Source organism: Protopterus annectens, chromosome 5.part0 (genome assembly GCF_019279795.1).
Source record: "Protopterus annectens isolate FY-2018-M chromosome 5.part0, PAN1.0, whole genome shotgun sequence".
Taxonomy (NCBI): Eukaryota; Metazoa; Chordata; order Ceratodontiformes; family Protopteridae; genus Protopterus; species Protopterus annectens.
Window position 1 is genome coordinate 755,734,375 of NC_056735.1, and position 22,769 is coordinate 755,757,143.

Genomic DNA, 22,769 nt, shown 5'->3' on the forward strand with positions numbered 1-22,769 from the left:
TGTGTGTGTGTGTGTGTGTGTGTGTGTGTGTGCGTGTACATGTGTGCGTGTGTGCATGCGTGTGTGTGTGTGTGTGTGTGTGTGTGTGTGTGTGTGTGTGTGTGTGTGTGTGTGTGCGTGTGTGTGTGTGTGCATGTGTGTGTGTGTGTAGTGAATGTATGTGCGAGTGTGTGTGTCTGTGTGCATTCTTTCCTTAGACCCATAACCTGCTGGGATAAGGTTGGGCTTCCCTGTGACCCTGTCTAGAATAAAGAGCCAGGGCTGGCCTTAGATCAGTTGAGTTAATAGTGTACAATAGGGCTCCACACCTAAGGGAGGGCATGTAGTTGTCACTACAATCTGCAGTTCTAAACCATAGCTAAAAAGGGATGCCTCTTCTTCCCCCCTGAAACTGTATCAAGCTGCAGGCTACAAATATAACAAGCATCTTGCTACAAACAAACTAAAACATACTGAGATTTTAGCACTTTGGCCATGACTGCAAATGCAGTATCAGTATTTTGATCAAGAAATGCACACCTGCACCATTGGCACCTGCTAATCATGACCTCTTACAGCTTTGGAAGCAAGGAAAAAAAATGCCTTCACCTTGAAGACCAAATGAAAAAAAGAAAAGCTCTTCTACTGTGACATTAGAGCAAACTGCTTTGAACAAGCAGCTTGCTACGGTTCGACTAATACACACTGTCCATTTCTTTCTTTCTTTTTTTTTTTTTTCCAAAATGACCCCGGTGAATTAGAGTAATATTTAGAAACTGTCCCTGATTTCAGACATTTGTTCCCCATTATTTTTACTTTATCCAGAATTATTTAGAGAACTAGTTGAGAGTCAAGCCACCAAGGAACTATTAGTATTCATAAACAAATGTAGGTACCATGACTCTCAACTATTCAGAATTTTGCAAAATTCCAGATTTTTTTCTTGGATTTTTGCTATGTTCCTCATAAAATTGGTAGTTTTCTAGCATATCATTGAGGATGGATGGATGGGGTTGGATGATAAGGGGGTTGTGGCCTAAGGTCCCCCAAACATGTCCCAAATTGGGCCCAAGCCTGCTATGGCTGGCCCTGTAAAGAGGTATCAGAAAATGAAATAAAAGTTAATAAGGAAATAAGGTGATAGTACTACTGTAAATGTCAGCTACACATAAAACAGAGTACATAACTTTAGGATTATAGATTCATTCAACAATGAGATAATTTTTACTTATATTTCTGCATAAAACAAATTTATTCTGTTTACCTGATAACTTGCTGTTCATAATGTTGTATAGTTCGTTGAATAGTGAGTAATACTGTATGTTTCTGCAAAAGAAAGAGAAAATATTAAAAGCACTTTTTATTTAAGTTCTATTTTGATTCTAAAAGGCAATGACAGTTGCATGTAGGCAATCTATGCTCACTCTGGTTACCTTAAGCAGATATATTGTTCCCTTTATTTTAATTATTACAAAATATTTCAGCTTATTAAGCCATTTCACTTTGGTCATAAGTATCAGGACAGTTGGAAGCTTCATAAGTTTAGAGATGTCCAAGATATTGGCTTCAGACATACATTCACTCAAACTGCGCCAATATCCATAACTTCAAGTATTCTACTGACAACTGCTATTTCAGGTGCAAAGACAGATGAACATTAAATTCCAGTTTGGTCATTTCCAGCCTTAACTAACTTGCCTAACACATAGTCTAAGGTTCAATTTGTTTTCTGCTCTGGTTGGCAATGACACTCAGCATTCCTGGCAATGCCACTTTACATTACCGCAGAGTGGCTCTACACCTTCTGTGGAGTGATACTTTTTTTGCATTAACTCACCTTATACTTAGGCAGTGAGGGCAAGATTCAGGTGGTGACTGAAAGACGTATATGTCTGGTTGGAATTTTTTCCTTGAATGTTCTAACTCCCCAGAATTACTCCATATGCTCCACCACTATAAAACTTTCAAATCCACAAGAGTCGTTCTCAACACATCAAGATGTTGAGTTGAGAAAGAATATTGTGGCTTTGAAAGTTATATTATTTAAGTGTTATTAAAGTGTTTATTATGGTGAGACCTCTGGCTTTTTCGTTTATTAGACATTGCTTAATATGACGTGTGGCATTTTATTGAATCTCTCTGCAAAATCATTGGTCTTGCATGGTATACTGACATTCTTAACTGCTTAACCTTAAAGCATTGACATAACTAATGCAACACCCTTGATGTAACCTTAGGAAGTATTTCCTTAGAAATACCCATTTTAGACAGTAGTACCATTTCACTGGAAATAAAATTAGCATTAGCCTTGCATAAATAGGACAGTTTTTGGAAATGTAGGCTAGTCCATTATTACTAGCACCTATTGTTACCCACTGCTAAAGTTTACTACTGGCACAAAATATCCATGGCACTTTCAAATAACACCTCCATAACAGGGATTGAAACCAATGGACTTTTAAATCCAGAATGGAGGTGTGGTTTTCTAGACAACAAGCAAAGAAATGTTTTATCTCTTTCATATACCTGGCAAATGTAATCTATGTGACACTCTTTTTTGTCCATCCCCAGGTGACCCTAACAAACACAACTATGGGTTAACTTCATTATTACTGCCCTATAAGGTTTTGACACTAATAACTGTTGTAGACTTTCCTCTCTGTCTTAACTTACTCTTTGTAACAGGTCATCTTTTGACTCAAAAGTGGAATAAGAACTCATCAGAACATCTTGCTCACTTATCTTGTCCTACAAACTCAGTGATTTTTTTTTTTTGCTTTATTTACAGCGTTCTTCACATTGTGATCTTTTAAAGTTTATGTGGCTTACCTATAAGTCTACTAACTCAGGGATACTTTCTTTGCTAGAAGTATTGGGGGGAAAGAATAGTTTTCTCTCCTAAAAACATTTTCATCTGTCCACTATCTAGACATTTCTCTTGAGGATTTCCCTTTTTCTTTACCTTTCTGTTTTCCTTTACTCAAATGGTTTTAGAACTCTGTGTTTTCTTGCCTAGTTCATGTTTAATATACTCTACAATGTAAATGGCCTTCCTTTTCTAGTTTTGTCTTTTCCATTACTATATTTACACTTTGTATACAGACATCTATCTTCTGCTGATTTTTACATCATTTTACATCATAGTTCTCTACCTATTTTCCCTTTATTTCTATATTGATATTTCTTACACTATTAGGTTCTTGTTGTCCAATTACTGCGGAAAGTTTCTGGAAGCACAATGGATTATGTTTACCATCTAACTCCAACCAGGTTCTCAACTGTATGTAAATGCTATGCTATTCTCTTCTCCTGAGATTGAGTCCGGGTTTCTAGAAGTGACACTATCCTGCTCTCTACCCAGTTTTTATGCTCAGAGGGCACATCAGTCTACTGTTTTACCTCTTATTGGAGTACCATCCTGTCATAGGGTATATACAGATGATCTCTCTCACCACATCTTCCACATTGCCTTAAAATAGAGAAAATCTTTCTCTGTTATGACATCATGGTTCAATTCAGGAATCATACAAAGTATAAAAGTGTGGTCCTTAAGTCAAAAACAGCAAGTAAACAATTCAGGACTGACAGCTACAGGATGCAAACGTTTTCTTAGAACTGACTGAATTTCTATAAGTGTGAGTGGATATTCTATTTTTACCACTATTAATACATATCACCAACATCTTTTCTTAGTTATCAATATTATGCTTACATACATAAGAACCTGCTTCAAGAATCCAGTAAAGCTTGAACTTTTCTCCTTTTCAAAAATATAATACATATTATTAGCTTGGTTGCAATGCAATAAAATAATGCTGACTCAATAATCCTAGCTTCAGTCTTATCATATTCCATAGGAAAAGTTTCACTTGTAGCCTGCATAACATTTTTCACGTTTCTACTACACAACATTAATTGAGTTGTGTGACTCCTCCCTCCACATCTGAAACAAGTTACATTTTTATTTGCTACTTTTGTTTCACAGGATATGGCACATTTCTTACTGTAACTTTAGATTCAGAAGTCCAAAAAAAAAACAGCAAAAGGCACCAAAAATCCACCAAAAACCAAGTCCAAGGTACCCAGGAAAGATGCAGCCAGCCAAATGGATCCAATTATTGCAGTTTTAATATAAATTACACATACATTAACACATAACACATTTAAAACAGCAGCATTTTTGTTTCTACCAACTAGAAGTCTACTTGGTAGAAATGAAAATGCTGTTGTTTTAAAGGTGTATGCATTAATGTATGTGTATTTTATATTAAAACTGCACTAATTGGATCCGTTTGGCTGGCTGCATCTTTCCTGGGTACCTTGGACTTGGTTTAGATTCAGAAGTATACAATTAATTCAGTTTTAAATGATGTATCATTAAATAACAAGCAATCTAGTAAAGTTACAAACTTGTCAGAATTTTTGGGATCCCTTGGCAATACCTCCTTATTCATGCTACTAGAGCTCATTTAAATTTGTAAACTTTTAGAATTTCTAACATTTTCATTTTACTGTTATGATTGGGTTCTACCCATAGCTTTAAGATATGTTTTTAGTCATGAATCTGAGATTTTACCAATCTTTCAGCATTAAAATTCCAATTGTAAAACTATGGTTTGCTCTTCAGAAGATACCTTAGCACTAGCTAAAAACCTTTTAAAAGTTTCATTATGGTAAGTATAATTAGTTTAACCAGTCTCCTCCATGTCCATGTATGTCTAAATGCATCATGTGTTAACTGGGAAGAAGGCATCTTGGCCTTTCCAACTTGTTTAAGTCCTCTTGTGTAGTATATCTTTCAAAAACAAGTAGAGCTCTATGTCACCCTCCTTTCTTAGCTTTTTAATCACAGGTACAGTTTTGGTGGTAACAATTCCCTTCACCAGTCCCACTAGTTCAACTGCACAAACATTTGATTAATTTTCACACTAGAATCCACAAAGGCTTTTAACTAGTTTTCCATGTTTGTGGGTAAAACAACACAATGGGAAACAAAACTCCCAAATAAACAAAGCTCAGATAGCTCACACACTTGATAGTAGAGACAGAGTGAAAGGATTTGCACTGGGAAGTCTCAGGTCAAACTGCCTGTGCTATACATAAATGTGAAGTCCGGAAAAACTACTGGGAGCTGAATAGAATGGAATGAATTGCAAAGCTAGGTCCCTCAGCTTTTCAGAATAAGTCTTCTCAAAATGTACACTGCATTTACAGTACCTTATACCAATTTCAAAGTCTTTAGTTGTATCTCCACCACACAGATTAAGTCCCAAATGCCCCATCATTCAACAAGCTGCAAATTCAGAGTTACAGATGCAGGCACACATACACACACACACACACACACACACACACACACACACACACACACACACACACACACACACACACACACACACCTCCATGCAGATAAAGATCTGGCTAACTCCACTAAAGGCCCTGACAAAGCTGTTCAACTTCAGGAATCTTAGATTGTATGGTAAAGCTCCTGCCTTACCCCATGATGAGCCTCCTAAAGAATCAGCTTTCTCATTTGACTCTGTCAGCCAATTTCTTTGAGAGAGTAAATTAGTAATTAATTTCTCAGAAAGTGACTAATACAACCAATTTCCCAACTAAAGTGTTATGAGAATTTTGTAAACACAAGTTACTTTGCATACACATTTAATGACACATATTCCATTTCCCAAACAATATTTAAAAATGCATAAACATATGCTGTATATTGCACATTGCATAAACATGTCACATAAACATGTATATGTACATTATAGATTATACGCGCACCCATTAAATAGAAACCATGTGCACACATGCATACCATGTATTGTTCCTTGCAAAAATGGAACAAAATTGATTCTGCAGCTGTTTATGTCAGGATAGTATTTGAAATGTTACATGACTGAACAGGAACATTTTTAAACTTCCTCATTGTTATATGCTAACATAGATAATACTCTGAATTTAGGTTTTGCAATTTTAAGACATGTTCATGTTGAAAGAATTTGAAAATGTGTAGCAATTTAAGATTTTACATCTTATTTTACTGAAACATAATAAGATAAACAAAATATGCAAAGGAAAACACATTTTACCATTTTCTCTTACACAAAAGTTTCAAAAGACTTGCAAAATATAAATATCCATAAATATGGTACATAATATTACCATTTAATAGTGCTGTAACTAAATTATTTATGCCATGATTTGAAATGCCAAACTTCTGAACAAATGTTTCAGCAGTTTAACATTACAAAAGATTTAGCATTTTAAAAATTTGGCAACCAAAACGTAATCACTTCAAAACTACATTTCATTTCACAAAATTGTAAGATCATTTTCATTACTTGCCTTTATTCAAAATCATTTTCCATGCAAAGTAATTGTGATTTAAGAATTCTGAGACCACTGCAACCTGCAGTAGGCACTTTAGTATTTCAGGAGAAAAAAATGTTCACCATCCCCCATACTGATCTGTTCACCTCCCTAAATGAGAGACATAATATTTCAGTAAAATGAAATGCAAGGACAAAAAAATAAGGTGTTCTATTGGAATCTAGATAAAGCAATATAATGTGGAAATAAAACACCTTTACTTTTTTTTTTAATATTCAAAAGAATAAATATAGTCATGCACATTCTAAAGGAATATATCTTTAGAATAGCATCTCTTAACGATTCTATTTTCAACGCACATTACAGATTACAATTCTACATTACTCGAAGAGCATAGTGCTAAAGATAATGGCATAGAGATGACTGCAAGGAATGCAAATTTTAAAGCACTCATAATGTGATTTGCATATAAACCATGTGCAGAGAAAACAACTGAGTAATTTTTATAAGCACAAGCATTATATCATTTATATTTTTCTATAAACTGCATTTATTAAATGAAACAGTTGGTGTCCGGGTCTATAGTAATTATTTTTACAAAAATCATTTATCATTGAAAATGCAATATATAATGTTTGATATAAGATATGTGTGATTTTTGATCACTGGAAATGAGGATTATTTACATTGATATTATGGAGAAAAATATATAATTTTATAATAATTTTGACTTCATCAACTGGTATTTTTTATATATATATATATATATATATATATATATATATATTAAAAAAATCCTAACTAATTATACACCTGTCTTATTGCTTTGAAATTAAATATTACTTATATAACCTTCAGAAGTATGGCTAGGATGGGGCAAAGGGTCGGCTGCCCTGGTCAGAAGGTACTAGGAGGCATGATCTGTAGTTGTCAATGTGGCTTTATTATAGTACCAGCATACAGAAATGACGCCAGTACTATAATTGGTACAGGATTGAAGCTATGAAGCACAGGAAGTGTTTAGTGGGCAGTATGGGTAGCAAACTGCTTGCTACAATGTACATTGGTATTTGAAGCAAACAGCCTGCTATAGTTTAAATCAAACAGAAAAGGTGTTTTTCTCTTTGGTGTAAGAGTTGGGAAGTCCACATCAGGGGGAATGGGCCTTGCTCCTTAGAGGAGGAGAGTGGCCTCAGATCATGCAGTTACACTGGACACGGAATTTAGCAAGCTAAATCTTTCAGGACCTTCATTTTTTTTCTGCAATATTTTCTCAAGAAATGTTCAGTTCCTTGTTGTAACTCAGTTACATAAAGATGGACAGACAAATGTAAAAGTGCAGTTCTTGAACTAAAAGTGATTGTATATATGGAATGTGGAAACATCTACAACAGAAAAAAATATTGAATAATGACGCATGCTCATTGACTGAAGACCCGTTTACAGGATGAAGAAAGGGTAGCTACAAACTTTTAAAAACTAAAAACATTAAAAATGTGACAACTGCTGTTGAAAGTATGAAATACAATTGGTATATAAAATACAATTAAATTTATGGCAGAGGATTAAGGCTATGTGATCCAGGCTTCGATTTCCTCTGCTTTCGTTTACCTAGTGCGTGACCTTGATCAGGTCACTTCACCAGACAGTGCTTTGGGGCAATTGGGAAACCGAGCTTTGCTCCACAACATTCTACTCAACTGTATACTGTATATAGTAACTATGTGTAAACAGAGCTAGTTCAGTACATAGATATTTGCTTATGCTATGACAGGTAGCTGGGTATAATAAAGAGCTCTTAGTTTTTGGTAGATGTGTGCTATTTCTCTTTATCTCCACACAATCTGCTCTATTTATCTGCACAAAATCAGACATCAGCCAGGTAACAGATGCTATTTTTTTAGCTTATGTTAGCACAGTAAGAGGGATATTCTTAGGCTTTTGAAATATGGTAATTTCATGACTACAACTAAAATAACTCATAAAGGATGGAGGTGAAATGCCATTGCTACCAATGCAACATTACATGACTGTAGCCCATGATTTTCTAACCATTTCATTCATGTAATTTAGCAGAATTATGCTTCACAGAAACATTGGTATGTTGGGAGTTGGTATAATGGTTAAAGCATTTACTTCATAGACACAAAGTACAGGGTTTGATTCTCACCTTAAGGCAATGTCTGGTTATTGGTTAGGTGTATAATAGTCTGCGGACTGAGTGCCTACTATTTCACTATGACCCTATATTCATATTTCTGCCTCTTTCTCTCTCTCTCTCTCTCTCTCTCTCTCTATTAGTCAAAATTAGGAAATTCAGATATAATCAGTCATTTGATATGCTACCAGTGAAATATAACCACCATCTAAATGATTATTATACCCAAATGGCAGTATTAAAATATTGAGCAGTGTTAATGTGTTTACATATTTTAAAAGGTTAAAGCTTATTCCCCCAAAAAAACTCTTGAAAAAGTTCACAACTTTATTTCATGTATGTATAAACCAGCTCAACAGCATAATAATCTTAGCATTTCTCAAGATATGCAAAGTTGCATTAGATGTGTTCATACTGCTCAAAAGTCAAGTTTATTCAGGGAATAAGAAGTATCTTTGAGAAGCAAATACTGCAGAGATTGTGGTACTAGCAGAAATTTCTGAAGTTATGAATTTAGGATAAACCAAGATCTCCAAATATCTCTGTCACACTATATTACTTTAAAGTTATCATAATTATATTGTTCAAAACAAATATCTTACACTTGGTAATAACACTATAGTACAAACAGCATAATGATTTTACTCTAGAAGTGGCAAAAATATAAGCTAGTTATAAACCTTTCTGATGTCAGAAAGTTAAATAATAAACTTTCCCCAGGATTTGCTAAAATCCATGTTGGCACCATGCAGAGCCTACACGGAATGTATCCATGTACACAGCCATGGCCCCTCCTCTGCAGCCCACCATGCATATTAATGATGGCATGCTGCTGAGGAAGAGCATAGGAAAAGGAATATTGAATCCATGTAGACAGAAATGTAGAGGCTACCCATGGTTGTGGATGTGTACAGGGTGATGCTCCCTGTGCTGCTGCCCACTACTGTTGAAATGCTATGAATTGGGTCAAGTGTGTAATATTTTTTTTTTTCCCATTTTTTGTATGTTTGTGCAGGGAAGAATGCAGCAATGCCAAGCTGTGCTCACATATAGACAGCTGACACCTGCCAGACATCTAAAAATAGAAACCAGATGTCATTAATTATCATAATTACGTATTTTTGTTATTTTTAAGTGGTCTTTTTTTATTTTTTTTAAATTGCTGTTTGTGTAGCAGAGTTGAGCGGCGCTCATACATACATAGACAACAGCTGCTAAACATCTAAAAATAGAAACTGGATATAATTAATTATGTATGTCTGGGTCTATTTAAATGCATTTACGTGGTGTGGCACAATGCTTAGCAATGCTAACAGGTAGTCCAGTAGTATATGTGAAGGTATATTCCTTTTCATAATATCCAAGTATCTAAATGGGTAGAGATACAGCCTAATGCTAAGTTGGTCCTGGGTTCCAGTCCGTAGCAGTGATGTCTGTAATTTATTTTTTTATATATGTTTAATTTTAAAAACAAATTTGTTAAATATGGCACTGCTGCAATGTGCTAAATACTGCTTAAACATACCAATGGCTACTTTTGTTTGCGCGGTGCTAAGCTTAGCTAAAAAATTAGTTGTTGCGAGTTTTCACTCTTTTCAGCTCTACTTAGCTAATTTGCATGATGGTAAACAACATGGCATTTTTTTGAATGTTGCCTAGTAACATGTAAGGGCGGGAAAACACCCTATATTAGGCACAATAAATGGGAATTATGCAACAGTCTTTGGAGTCTGATCAACTGGTGATATGGCAGGTGGTGCTGGTGAAGGTGCATGCTTTCGGGCACAGAGATGGGGTGTTCAGGAGTCCAGGGTCTTTGTTGGGCTCCTGGTAAAAAATCATGAACCCAGGCTGCTGCAGGCCAGTTTCCAGCACTCAGAGTGCAAGGAGGAGGCCTGGGACCAGTTGGCCAGGGAACTCATCAGTGTTACTGGTATCCCCCATACACGTGAGCAGTATCATCACCATTAAAATGACCTGAAGAGGAGAAAGAGGGGAACCTTGCACACATGGGTTCAAGAAGCTAGAGTTGGGAATGCCCCATAAATATATAAGTATGTTTTCCACTGTTTTACAAATATGCAAGCTGAATGTCTGCAAAACTGGTATGAATAATGGAATGCTTCTCTCCCAACAGTTGCAGCTGAGAGGGCTCACAATGTCGAGTCCCATGCTGGGTGCCTGGCCAGGTTGTGCTGCGAGTGTGGTATGTATGGATTTATTATGCTAGCTGTGGTGCAATAAGCAAAAAAGAGTAAAGCATTTACTGCAATAAAGTATACACAATAAAACTGTAGTGCAATAAATGGGCATGTAGAAGTGTAGTGCAACAAATGGGCAATTAGAGCTGTAGTGCAATAAATGAACAATAACAACTATACTGCAATAAACAATACCAATAACAGTAAACAAAATGGTGTACAGCAAGATTTTGTTGTCATAACCATTGCAGTAGAGCTGTATGCATTGCTTGTCTAAGGTAAGGTTGCTGCAGTCAAGTGTAACACTGTAACAGCTGTAGAATGCTAAACAAATGACCTGCAAACTGTATTATTTAACTCATAGTATGGTTCAAGCCTGTCTCCAGGCTGTTATTGGTCACATAATGCTTTCTGTTCCTCCTACCTCAGGTTATAAAGGTACATGGGTGAGGTAGCTCACTCTATGGGCAGATATTGTGTGGACTTCACAGACATTTATTAGCGATAGCAATAAAGTGTTAAGCAGCATTGTTGATTCCTAAAGAAATTTGTTTCTATAAATGCAGTACAGCTGTATCCCACGCATACCATGCATGTGTGTTCGACTGTCACTGCAGTCAAGTATAGCACTGTAATAGTTCTAGAATGCAAAATAAATTCAGTCACATAATACAGTCTTTTTTCCCACTCCAGGAACAAAAGGTATATGGTTGAGGTAGCCCATGTTATGAGCAGATATGATTGTGCTAACATTTCATAGACACTTATCAGCAATACCAATAAAGTGTTAAGCAACAATATTGATTCCTAAATATATCTGTCTACATATTTCCAGAGCAGATGTATTCCCTGCATGTCTGTACTAAGCTGCTGCAGTCAATGTTACATTTTTTTGCAGATTTCCCCTGCAGTCACAGCTATTGGGTTCTATTCCCATGTCTGTCAACTAAGGCATGATGGATGTCTAGTTTATGTACTGTACACAAACATGCCTCTCAACTGTTATGATTTCATGTAATGTAATTAAAACTGTCTAATCCATTTGTCACAGGATTACCAGAAAAATGATTGCCTGGAATGCAATGTATTACTAAATCCACTTACAGAACACCTTGGTAGTTATAGAAGTCCATATTATGTGAAAGTGTTCTGTGCAGTTGATACCTCTCAACCTCTTAGAGAAAGAAATATGGACAAAGCCATACATAAAAGTGGGACAAGGGCCCAAAAATAGGGAAAATGTTTACATATTGTTCTTATAAGCTTAGAAAGTTGATAGAATAACAGGGTTTGCATTAGCATGAATTTTCCAAAAGGTATGAAGTCCAAAACTCAAATGTCTGTCATTATTTTCTATCTGCAATCTTTAATGATTTGCCACTAATTTGTGAGAAAAACACAATTTTATGAAAAAAGGACCAAAAATATGAGAAAGAAACCTGGAAATTCTGTGAAAATCTGTACAGTCGAGAGGTATGAGTTGCGTACCTGCATTTGTTATTGTTCAGCCCACACTGATCCATGCTAACAGCTTGAGAGATATATACATGCTACATCAACTATGGGAGAATTGTAGTTACTGTACTCAAAACTGACACCACACACTTGTATTTATTATCAGTGTTTTCAGTGATATAGTCTGCATTGTCAGTAATGGATTGTTTCTCTCTCTCTCTCCCCACCCCTTATCTTTATTTACTTATTATTATTTATTATTATGATTTAATATTAACATATTTTGTTAAACTAACTATATATTTTTAAAATGTGATATATTATTGCTATGTGTTATTATAATTCAATATTAACATATTTTGTTCAACTAACATACTGACTTATGTTATTAACTGTTGTGTTACACATAATATATATTAATATGTATCTGGATTAATTAAAATGATGTTCCATTCTGTTAATACTAATAATGGTTTGGGTATTACTAACCATAACGTATTTACTATACCTCATTTACCACAGCACGTCAAGGTAGGCCAGTTCTAGCTGATCTGCCTACCTTGCCTCAACTGACTGTGGCACCGGGTCCCAGCATGTCTAGAACCCAGATTGGTGGTGCCCTTTCTGCTGCCCCTGCACTACTTGTGGCATCAGGTAGTACCACCCCATGGGACAGGGACAATTCCCCCGCTGGGAGTGGTGGTAGAGGAGGTGCTGTCACCCTGGATGAGCTGGTCTTGGTGTGCAAGATAGTCTACTGTGGGTTTGACTGCTGCCTGTGCTGGACTGAGGGCTAACATGATGGGGCAGCCTCGTCCTGGTGCCCAGACTCCAGCACTGCCACCCCTGGGGCAATGAAGGAGCAGTGCTGACAGTCCCATGGATAGGGATGTGAGTCACTCTGCTGCTGCTCTGAGGCACATGGGACTTGGATTCTATAACACCCTCCATATCCAAGGTGTTCACCCACCTCATGTGTCACACACTACCCGTCTGCTGTCTTGTTTGTCTTGTCTGTTTGCAAATGCATCCTGACCTACCCAACTTACCTCTCTCATATGTACCTATGTCCCTTCCCCAACAATCCACTCTCACCTTAAAAAAATAGGCACCTGTCCCAAAAAAATTATTGTCCCATACATATCTCTCCATTTCACATATGTGTCCACTGGACACACATAATTTGGTCCAATTGGCTTGACAAGGCAGTCATGTTGTTCTCACCCCTCTTTCTGGAGTTGAGAGTTCAAAGTCATGTACAAATTCTGTCAAAGTGCACAGCTTTTGCTGTACAAGAAATGGATTGCTATGGTTCTTTCCTACATACTTCCTACACATCCCTACCTGTCTTTCACTATGTTTTTTACCCTGCTTGCACCCCATTTCACCACTTTCCTATCTCCCCATTTTTCTTTTCTTTCTTTTTTTTTTAGCATGTTGCTGCATGACTCGCTGCATCACATAGCTTCGTTAAGCTCAGCTAAATAGAGGTATATTGACAATATGTGTTTTTAAACTTGTTATACACACTTACAAAATAAACACCTGTCCCATATATCAAACCCAAGACCATTGCACTTACAGATCACTGCATTAACTTGCCACACAACTCTTAATTAAAACAGGTGGTTTAAACAAAACATAGTAAATGCCAGTTACAGTCATTAAGCGTGTTTCAGTGAAGCTGTGCGACATGATGTGCAAACTTGATCAAATAGTAATGGAAAAAATGAGTGAACCTTGAACTCTCATGCATATCACACCACTAGAAAGCCAATGATACAATAATGGATGTAAGTGAGGCCTGTAATAGCAGGTAAATGTGCCCATCAGCAGCAACATGTAGAAAGACATTTGCTAAGGCATTAATGGCAAAATACATGTTCAACTGGGACCCTGGTGCACACATACATCCATATAAAGTCATGCACATACTGATGGATGTAGAAAATGTATGTCACAGCCTGTATGTGTGCACATATATCTTGCAAATGCACCTGCAGTACTCAGTAGCTTAGTCTGTTAATTGCCTTGCAAACAGTATATTTTGTCACCCACAGTCCTGGGTTCAAATCCAGTGGTATGTAGAAGTGAATGCACAGTATTGTGAAGGCAGCAATTAATGACTGAGTCATGCACTCTTTATTCATACAATGCATTTCAAATGACATGTCTGCTTTTCACTGATGGAAGTCACTGGTCTACAGGTAGAAACACACTTCACATATCCCTATAGCAAAACAATATTTTCATAGTGTCACACTATGCATTACTATGCATTCACATAGAAATTCAACACAGGTACTGCAAATGAGGACCACTAAAATCAGAGTGCACCACACAATCCTTCCAAAGTCACTGTGGAGATTATCACAGCTGCACAGCTAACATACACATTGGAAGCTCCTACTTGAAAAAGGCCTGTCCTCATATATGCTAAAAATGACTTCCAGACCATAACACATGGCCTGACAGTTGCCCAAATGGTGGACATATTCTTATATTTATACCCCATCTTGCTTACAGACATACCAAACATGTTGCCTACTACTCTGTTAGTGATACAATTAAATAACATATTTACCTTAAACACATGCCTTAATTGGAGTGTAAAGGGTACCCTCACTCTGGTTCTGCCTCTACAACAAAGCTGAGAGAACTCCCACAGTTACTCCTACAGCTTGTTGTCCTCCAAATTGTTCACACTCTCTGCCTATGTCTATTACCTGCAGCATCAGCTGCAGGCTGTAGCACACACATCTCTATGTAAAGGTTTCTGCTACAGACCTACCATCTGCAATGAAGAAGTCTTCTTACCCCAGTAATGTCCAGCACAACATATCAGAAAGGGGTTCTAATCTACATGAAGGCCTTATATATTGTACAGTTGTTGCACGTCATTGGCTGATGATAGTGCAAATCAGCTGTGTTGGCTGCAATTAGCATTTCAGACCTACAGATTAGTTTAGAGGGACTCACCTGCTGATGAGAAGCATGTTTGCAAGACAAGCAGCTGGCTATGGGGAACCATTATGCATGAGACTTTCCTCACACAGAGCACACCTTTGTGAATACTTTACTATCACCACATATCAAAAGAGGAGTACTGTACTCCATCAGGTATGTAACTGATTTTGTGTACAACAGGATGCAGATGGGTGAATATACTTATGGGGAATAGGTATTGTACCATTAAGCCTGTTTTAGACCTGTGATAATGACATGTCATTGATCTCCTGCTGTTTTACACCTACACAGGGCATGCAATACATCAAGGGTGCATTGTCATTTGTCATTGTGGCACACTGGTCATGTTGGACTGTCCCTTTATAGTGGTTGTAATAACACACTTCTATTTGTGTGGCACTGTTCTTATGACATATTATTGGGTGATTTCTATTAGTGGACATACCACATTAGACTCAAGTGTTGGGTATATGATCATACAGCAGTATCTGTCATGGCACACATGGGAATACCTGACTATTGCTACTATCTCAGTTGTATCCACACACTTAGTATGTTTGCACACTGTGGAGTATAACATGTGTGAGCAATCAGTGGATACTGGCAGCCATTTTGTCCTTGCTGTATCTCTACATAGTGTACTTCCACGTATCTGATCCTGCAATGTGTCCCCCTTTTGTTGTTTTTCAGGAATCATGTACCCTAGACACTATGCACCCTTCTCTGATGTGGAAAATAAAATTATACTGGAAGGACTAAGGCAACATCATCACATCCTACTGTCCAGGGTGAGGGAAAACAGGGAACAGTGGGCTGCATTGTTGGCAGACCTTGTCCTTGATGGGAATGGCACAGGCCATCAGGGCAGGACATATAATCAGGTTCAACACCACGCAATAGGCTGCATGACGAAGGGCATCAGATGTAGCCAGGGATTGTGCCATCACTGTTGGAGAGCCTGCAGCAGAACAACCCCTCTTGGCCACTGAGGAATTCCTGGCAAACCTAGGCACAAATGACAGCTCCCAGGCATCCATCACACCATACATCATGGAGGTGGGTGCCACAGTTTCCACAGCAGAGGAGTGTGCAGGTAGGCTTACTGTTATTAGCACTGTAATACTGTAGCAGTCAGTGTGTCAGGCTGTACATACTTTTAAGTGGGTGTCAGGTCTTCTTTCTTTGGGGGAAGGGTTTAACCTCAGTGGTACTCTCATACTCAGAAACTAATACAACAAGTAACACAGTAGCTGCTGTAAATGTGAGATATATGGACGTACTACCTTGTTGTGCTGCAACATGCATTGGTACAGACATTATCTCACCCTCATCTTTTCACAGGTCCATCAGGTATTGGCCAAGGCCGTGGTCCTGCTCCTAGTATGTAAGCAAGTCACTGTTTTGTTAAGGAACATTTATATTCTATTAAAGGTAAGGGCCAGAATAATGTCTATTTAAACATACTTTTGTGTGTAAACAGAGTAGAATTTTTTTTTCCAGTCCAGAACAGGTACCTATGGATCTTAGAAGGGGTAATCACAGGGGTGTAGTTGAATAAATTAAAAAAAATTGGCAGTGACAGTTAAGAGCAGATAAGCTTTCTGATGTAAATGAGGTAATTACTCTAAAATGCCTTTTAAAAAAACAAAAGGCTAAGAGGAAAATAAATTAGGCAGTGAAACGTACTTTAATATATTTGTTAAAATAGGTGTACCGGATGTTTATGTGTTGTTTTATTAAGCATGATTTCATATTGATTAATTAAAAGGCAAATTTTACTGGTTGAATTACTTGAAGTGATTGTTATAAAGGTCTTGAGCTGAGTGTGTATTTTGTTCTGAGGATGTCTCTTTTGGATGAAAGTGGAGAAGAAAAAAGTTTGACTGCTAATCCAGTTGTGGGTCTCTGTTATTATGAGTATTGGTGAATTTTACGTACACAATAGTGCAGGTATTCATGTACTGCTTTTTTCTTTCTTGCACAGGGTGACTTCATTAGTTAACTCATTCACTCTGGAGCAGCTCAGAAAAAGCTGCCTGCTTAATTCCGCCATAGGAACAACAGTGCAGCCTGAGCTCATTTTCAGAAAAGCCATTTGTAATACCATACAGAAAACAAATGTTCATAACTCTTTAACTATAAGAGCTAGACTAAAACTGTAAAAGAGAAAGTTGTTCAGCAGACACTGATCTTTCCAACAGTGTAAATGTTGATAGTGCATATCAAAGTCATTATTAAATATTTGGCAAGGATGTTGATATTGTGCATATTTGTTACTTTTTTGGAAAGGCAAAGCACAATATCTTGGTGAATGTACCATGCAGACCCATACAATTTGAATTTAATTTGTTAGTATAAATGTCAGCTTTAAAATGATACCTTAACCATTACTGTGTAGTGTTCCTTTCTTGAGATATTCACAGAAATATGATTAATATATTATTTCTCATAATTGATAAATAAACAAAGGATAATATCTCATCACCTGTAACAGACAGAGCCTACATATCAGTGTAGAAATTGTGCATCTGAATGTCAGCTTCAAAATGATGCATCATTTGTGTGATCACCATGCTCCCTTGCAAAGATATGGGCATAATAATGAGAAGTATTGTAAATGTATAATTTTCATAATTGTACAAGACTAAACAAACTGTGATTTCTGTACATGTGTACAGCACACAAACACAGTTCTTTTACCATGTTGTAAGGAGTAACACTGTCTTCAAAATTAGGTATTACTTGGCACACTGACATGCTCCCTTGCAAAGTTATTTACCAAACCTAAGTCCGAAACAAACTTTAATATCTGCACAAGTGTAGAACATACAGGCACCATTCTTTTACCATGTTGGAACTATCAATACTGTCTTCAAACTGAGGTATTATTTAGCACATTCAGTGCTCCCTTGCAAAGTTATTTACCTAAATATGAAAAAAAAATCATAATTTCTATAACCGAAGTCTGAAACAAACTTTGATATCTGCTCATGTGTACAACATACAGGCACCATTCTTTTATCATGTTGGAACTAGCAATACTCTCTTCAAAATGAGGTATTACTTGGCACGTTCAGATGCTCCCTTGAAAAGTTATTTACCAAAATATGGAAAAATCATAATTTCCATAACCTAAGTCCAAAACAAACTTTGATATCTGCACATGTGTACAACATACAGACACAATTATTTTACCATGTTGGAACTATCAATACTGTCTTCAAATGAGGTACCACTTGGCACACTGACATGCTCCCTTGCAAATTTATTTACCAAAATATGAAAAAATCATAATTTCCATAACCTGAGTACTAACAAAGCTAATATATGTACATGTGTACAGCATTCAGAAGCAGTTGTTTTACCATGTAGACACATATGATTGTAAATATACACATTCTTGGTGTAGCCAACATACTGCTGAATGGGTACATGTAAAGAGAAAAAGCAAGGTAAGGACTGCCACTCCACTAATGAACCCAGGACAGGCATGAGACTTCAGTGGCAGGCAAGGCCATCTGATCTGTCTGATAGCTGTGCTGGCTACCCACTCAGACTGCCGGTAGCAGCAATGACTCCTGACTGCATGCAACACCAGCACTCTGCCTTACCTCTGCCTTTTCCATTTACATGTGTCCTTTCAGCAATGGTCATAAGGACTCAAACGGGGGAGCTAATGTAAAGGGTCTTGCCTTGACCTACATACATTTTCTACACCTGAAAGAGGGAGACTGAGTGGAGAGCTCAACCAAGACAACATGTGAAAAAACTAAGACTGCCCCAGGCTTTGTCTTTTTGCATGTGTCCTTTCCTGCAGGGAAACACTGCATCACAGTGGCAGCCCTGAGGCCATGCTTACCTCCGACAGCAGCACTATGGGACTGAGCTGAAGTGTTTCCAAGTTCCCAACTGCAATCCAGGTCGATCACAAGATCCATGTATGGTTGGGTATGCCCCTCCCATGATGCACCCACCAACACAAGAGAAGTTGGCACAAATCTCTGAAGAGGAACCTTCCTGGCCTTGGTGCATAAGGGCTTGGCCAGTAACTGACAAGAGGGCACAGAAAGGGCACATGTAAATCCCCTCTAAATTAACTACAGACAATGTATACAGATGCATCACCCTATTTCCTAAGAGAGGCCACTGCCATACTGACATTTGTGTGTATATGTATATTGTATATATGTGCAAGTACATTATGTGCATACATATATATCGATATACACACCTATATGCACAGATATATATATATATATATATATATATATATACAGGAAAAAACATCAGGGGCTTTGAAGTTGATGAAGAATGGAGGGGGTGGCCGGCAATGACTATAAGCACAGAAAAAACACAATCTGTGTATTCATCAAAGTGATAACGACTTCTACTTATGTGAATAACAGTTACAGCAACTGAGACTTTTACCAGAAAAGTGATAATGACTCACTGCTATATTGTAACTGCACTTATTGCTAACATGATAATGACCTTCCTTTCAGTACTGCAAAGTTATGCGTGCTCAGACAAAGGTGATAATTGCTGCACATAACCTGTTGACTAGGCATTGATTATATTACCTTGTGCAGCTGTTGTGTAACACAGACTCATTATCAGTAAGGAGAACACCTGAGTAATTCAGTAAAATAGTATAACACTTACATATTACTGAGCCCTTTCTCCCATCTATTTGTTAGCAAGGTACTAAGCAATGAGGAATGACTCATATTACAATTCTTTGTCTACATCAGAAAATGCTGTGGTCAAGTAAACATTCTCGTGCATTTTACCTCCAAAGCACTTGGTTAGACTCACTAGGTCAGTGGACACTTTTGAAGGGAGACACAAAGATGTATTCATAGTGACTAAGGGGAATTAGGTCATGGCACCACAGAAAGTACAGTTGTTTTAGATTTTATCATAACAGTAGACGTCTGTCTCTTCAGTAGTGTAGAAATCCTAACCTAAGGGATCTCCTCCCAAAGATATCTCAATCTCCAGCCAGTGTAACAAAGCCTTTAGTACTTACGGGTATTGTACATCACACATACACTCTCTTCACAAGGTCAAAACGATACAGAAATGGCTAGCAGAACCAAGTACTGGCAGGAAATAGAGGAAGTAATAGTCAAATCACGTTTCCTTTGTAAAACAGAATTGGAAACAGTTGCATATTGCTGGCTATAATATACTAATGGTAGAAGGACTGTATACTGAAAGGAATAATAATGTGGCAAGACTGGTGCATTGGGGATTGTGCAAACATTATATTGAAGTATCTGAATAAAGCATTGGAAACATGAGACACAAAGCATTATATAAAATGTTGAAGTTTATATCACACAGCATCACCCATTGCCAACAGTGCATAGATAGATGCGAGAAAACCAGATGTAGCAGTCCATGAAAAGATGAAAGGTAGCACTGCTGACTGAAATTGCTACACCTAGTGCCTACAGTGTACAGCAGAAGCATTTCCCCAAGCAACCCCTTCAGAAAATATTGAGGTATGCACAATTACCAAAATGAGACATTTCAACAAATGACCCTTCAGTAACATTTACTAGTATGTGCACCCACCAAAATGAAGCATTCTCCCAAGCGACCTCTCACAAGTGCCAGAATGAAAGATTTCATCAAATGGCCTTTCAGTAACATTGACATGGAAAACTGTCATTCTATAACACCCAAAAAAGCATCTATAGCATGTATAGATTTGCTGTCAGTGATCATCAATCAAAATAAATATCTTCAAGGAGTATACACTGCATTGACATTGGACCTATCATGAACCACAAAGCTTCCCCGCTATAGCCTATGAGCAATGATTATGTCTGTCTTATCACCTAAAAATACTTTGTTAGATACCATTTTCATCAGCCCAGCCACTAACTTGCCCTCAAATTATTATCTGTTCATTGGCTATAATAGAAATAAATTGAATCCTTGTTAAAATCAGCAGTGATCACATTTTATCATACAAACAAAAATAGTTGAGTGAACCACAAATGCCTCACACTATAATCATCATAATATTTCAACAATTACTGCTCGTCTTTATACCCCAAAGGCTATCACTGACAGAACAAAATAATCTTAAATAAATGTCATAGTCCACGCACCTGCACCTCACAACCACTAAGGCTTCACCAGAAACCCAACATATTAGTCATAGGAGACTCCATTGTGAGACACACAGATGTGCCTCTCACCAGGCTGTATAAGGAGAAATTCATAGTTAGTTGTCTATCAGGTACCAGAATCTGCCACATCACACACGCACTCAAGATATTACAATAGCTATACCTGGTAACTATGGTGTTGTTTGTACTAAGAGACAATATTTAAAATATCAAGACATGCAAGCAGAAAGCACAGCAATGTGGAATTAAGACTTAGGCAGCTCCAATAGTACATAGAACAAAAGAGCGACAGGGCTAATAAATAAGATTTTGAAATCACAGTTAAGAATGCTATCATTACAGTTGGTGCCATATGAACCACAGAAGGAGATAATTTGGGGAACATTGACAAACATTGAAGATTGATGTAATACTGATTTAATGAAATTGAATTACACTTTTCTTAACATTTTGTCAGAAGATTACTTATATATTTGTCATGATATTCTACACCATAAATACATGGAGAAATTAAAAAAAATGAATGTTTACAATGAAATAGATCATGCCATCATTTTTTTTTCTGTTTAACACCACTGATTTTAAACATATACAACTGTACATAACAAAGGAAGTATCTAGAACAGATCAGCAACTAGTTACTAACAAACACTGGAATTTTTTTAACTGGGAAGAATTCACTGTAGTTGCAGCATATTCTCTTAAATTTGCTCACTGGTGTGATTTGGTAACGGGTTACACAAAATTTTAAAAGTGGAGCCAGTTAAAACACAGATTAAGTATAATTCATGATTGTTGCTATTGTTGATTTTAAGTATAGATTTGTTGGGTGAGAATGATGAAATGGCCAAAACAGGGTGCATAGTTTTGTTGTATCAAGCAAGGTTATAATGTAGCACTATATTGTAACCAAAAGAAACTCCTCCACTTGTCTACACAAGAAAACCATTCTCAACTTCACTTCAAAACTGAGTATCAATCAGGTTATCAGCAATAACCATTCAAAATTAGCAAATAAAATTAACATGCACAAAATCTTGATAAAAGACTAAATAATACTGCGTGTATACAACTGCTTGCACATGTACCTATTTAAAGTTAACATTATACAGATTTTAGTTTCAACACTGACAATATAGAACTACTGTCAGTGATTCCTGGAAACCTTCTAGCATTGAGTCTAAGTTGCTACAATAATTCTATTCATTTACACCAGCATTGCCAGGTGCCTACCCTTTCAGTGATAACAACAAATTGAACCTTTTAGCCCTTTGGGCAAATAAGTAAATGATTAAACAGTGCTCTATTAACATTTTCCCTTCTTATTGTCTGTAATGTCCTCATAAATCCTTTCTTTAAGGGAACTCTCCATCTTCCCTGTATATAATATGCATCGCAGGAATGACATTGTGCCAGGTATACTACAGTCCTGATGTTGCAGCTACATCTACTAGGGGAAGGGATTGTTCTCTGATAATTTTAACTCAGACATTTGTTGTGTCATAAATATACCAATATTGTCTGCACATC

At 37.0% G+C, this 22,769-nt stretch overlaps 1 protein-coding gene across 1 annotated transcript in view; it reads right to left on the reverse strand.

The window, feature by feature from the left end:
• GUCY1A2 (guanylate cyclase 1 soluble subunit alpha 2) overlaps window positions 1-22,769 on the reverse strand; it is a 1,587,384-nt gene that overhangs the window by 1,465,172 nt on the left and 99,443 nt on the right. Inside the window, exon 2 of the mRNA XM_044072602.1 lies at window positions 1,244-1,305. Within this exon, the coding sequence (XP_043928537.1) occupies window positions 1,244-1,305 (62 nt within the window). The remainder of the gene's footprint in view (window positions 1-1,243; window positions 1,306-22,769) is intronic.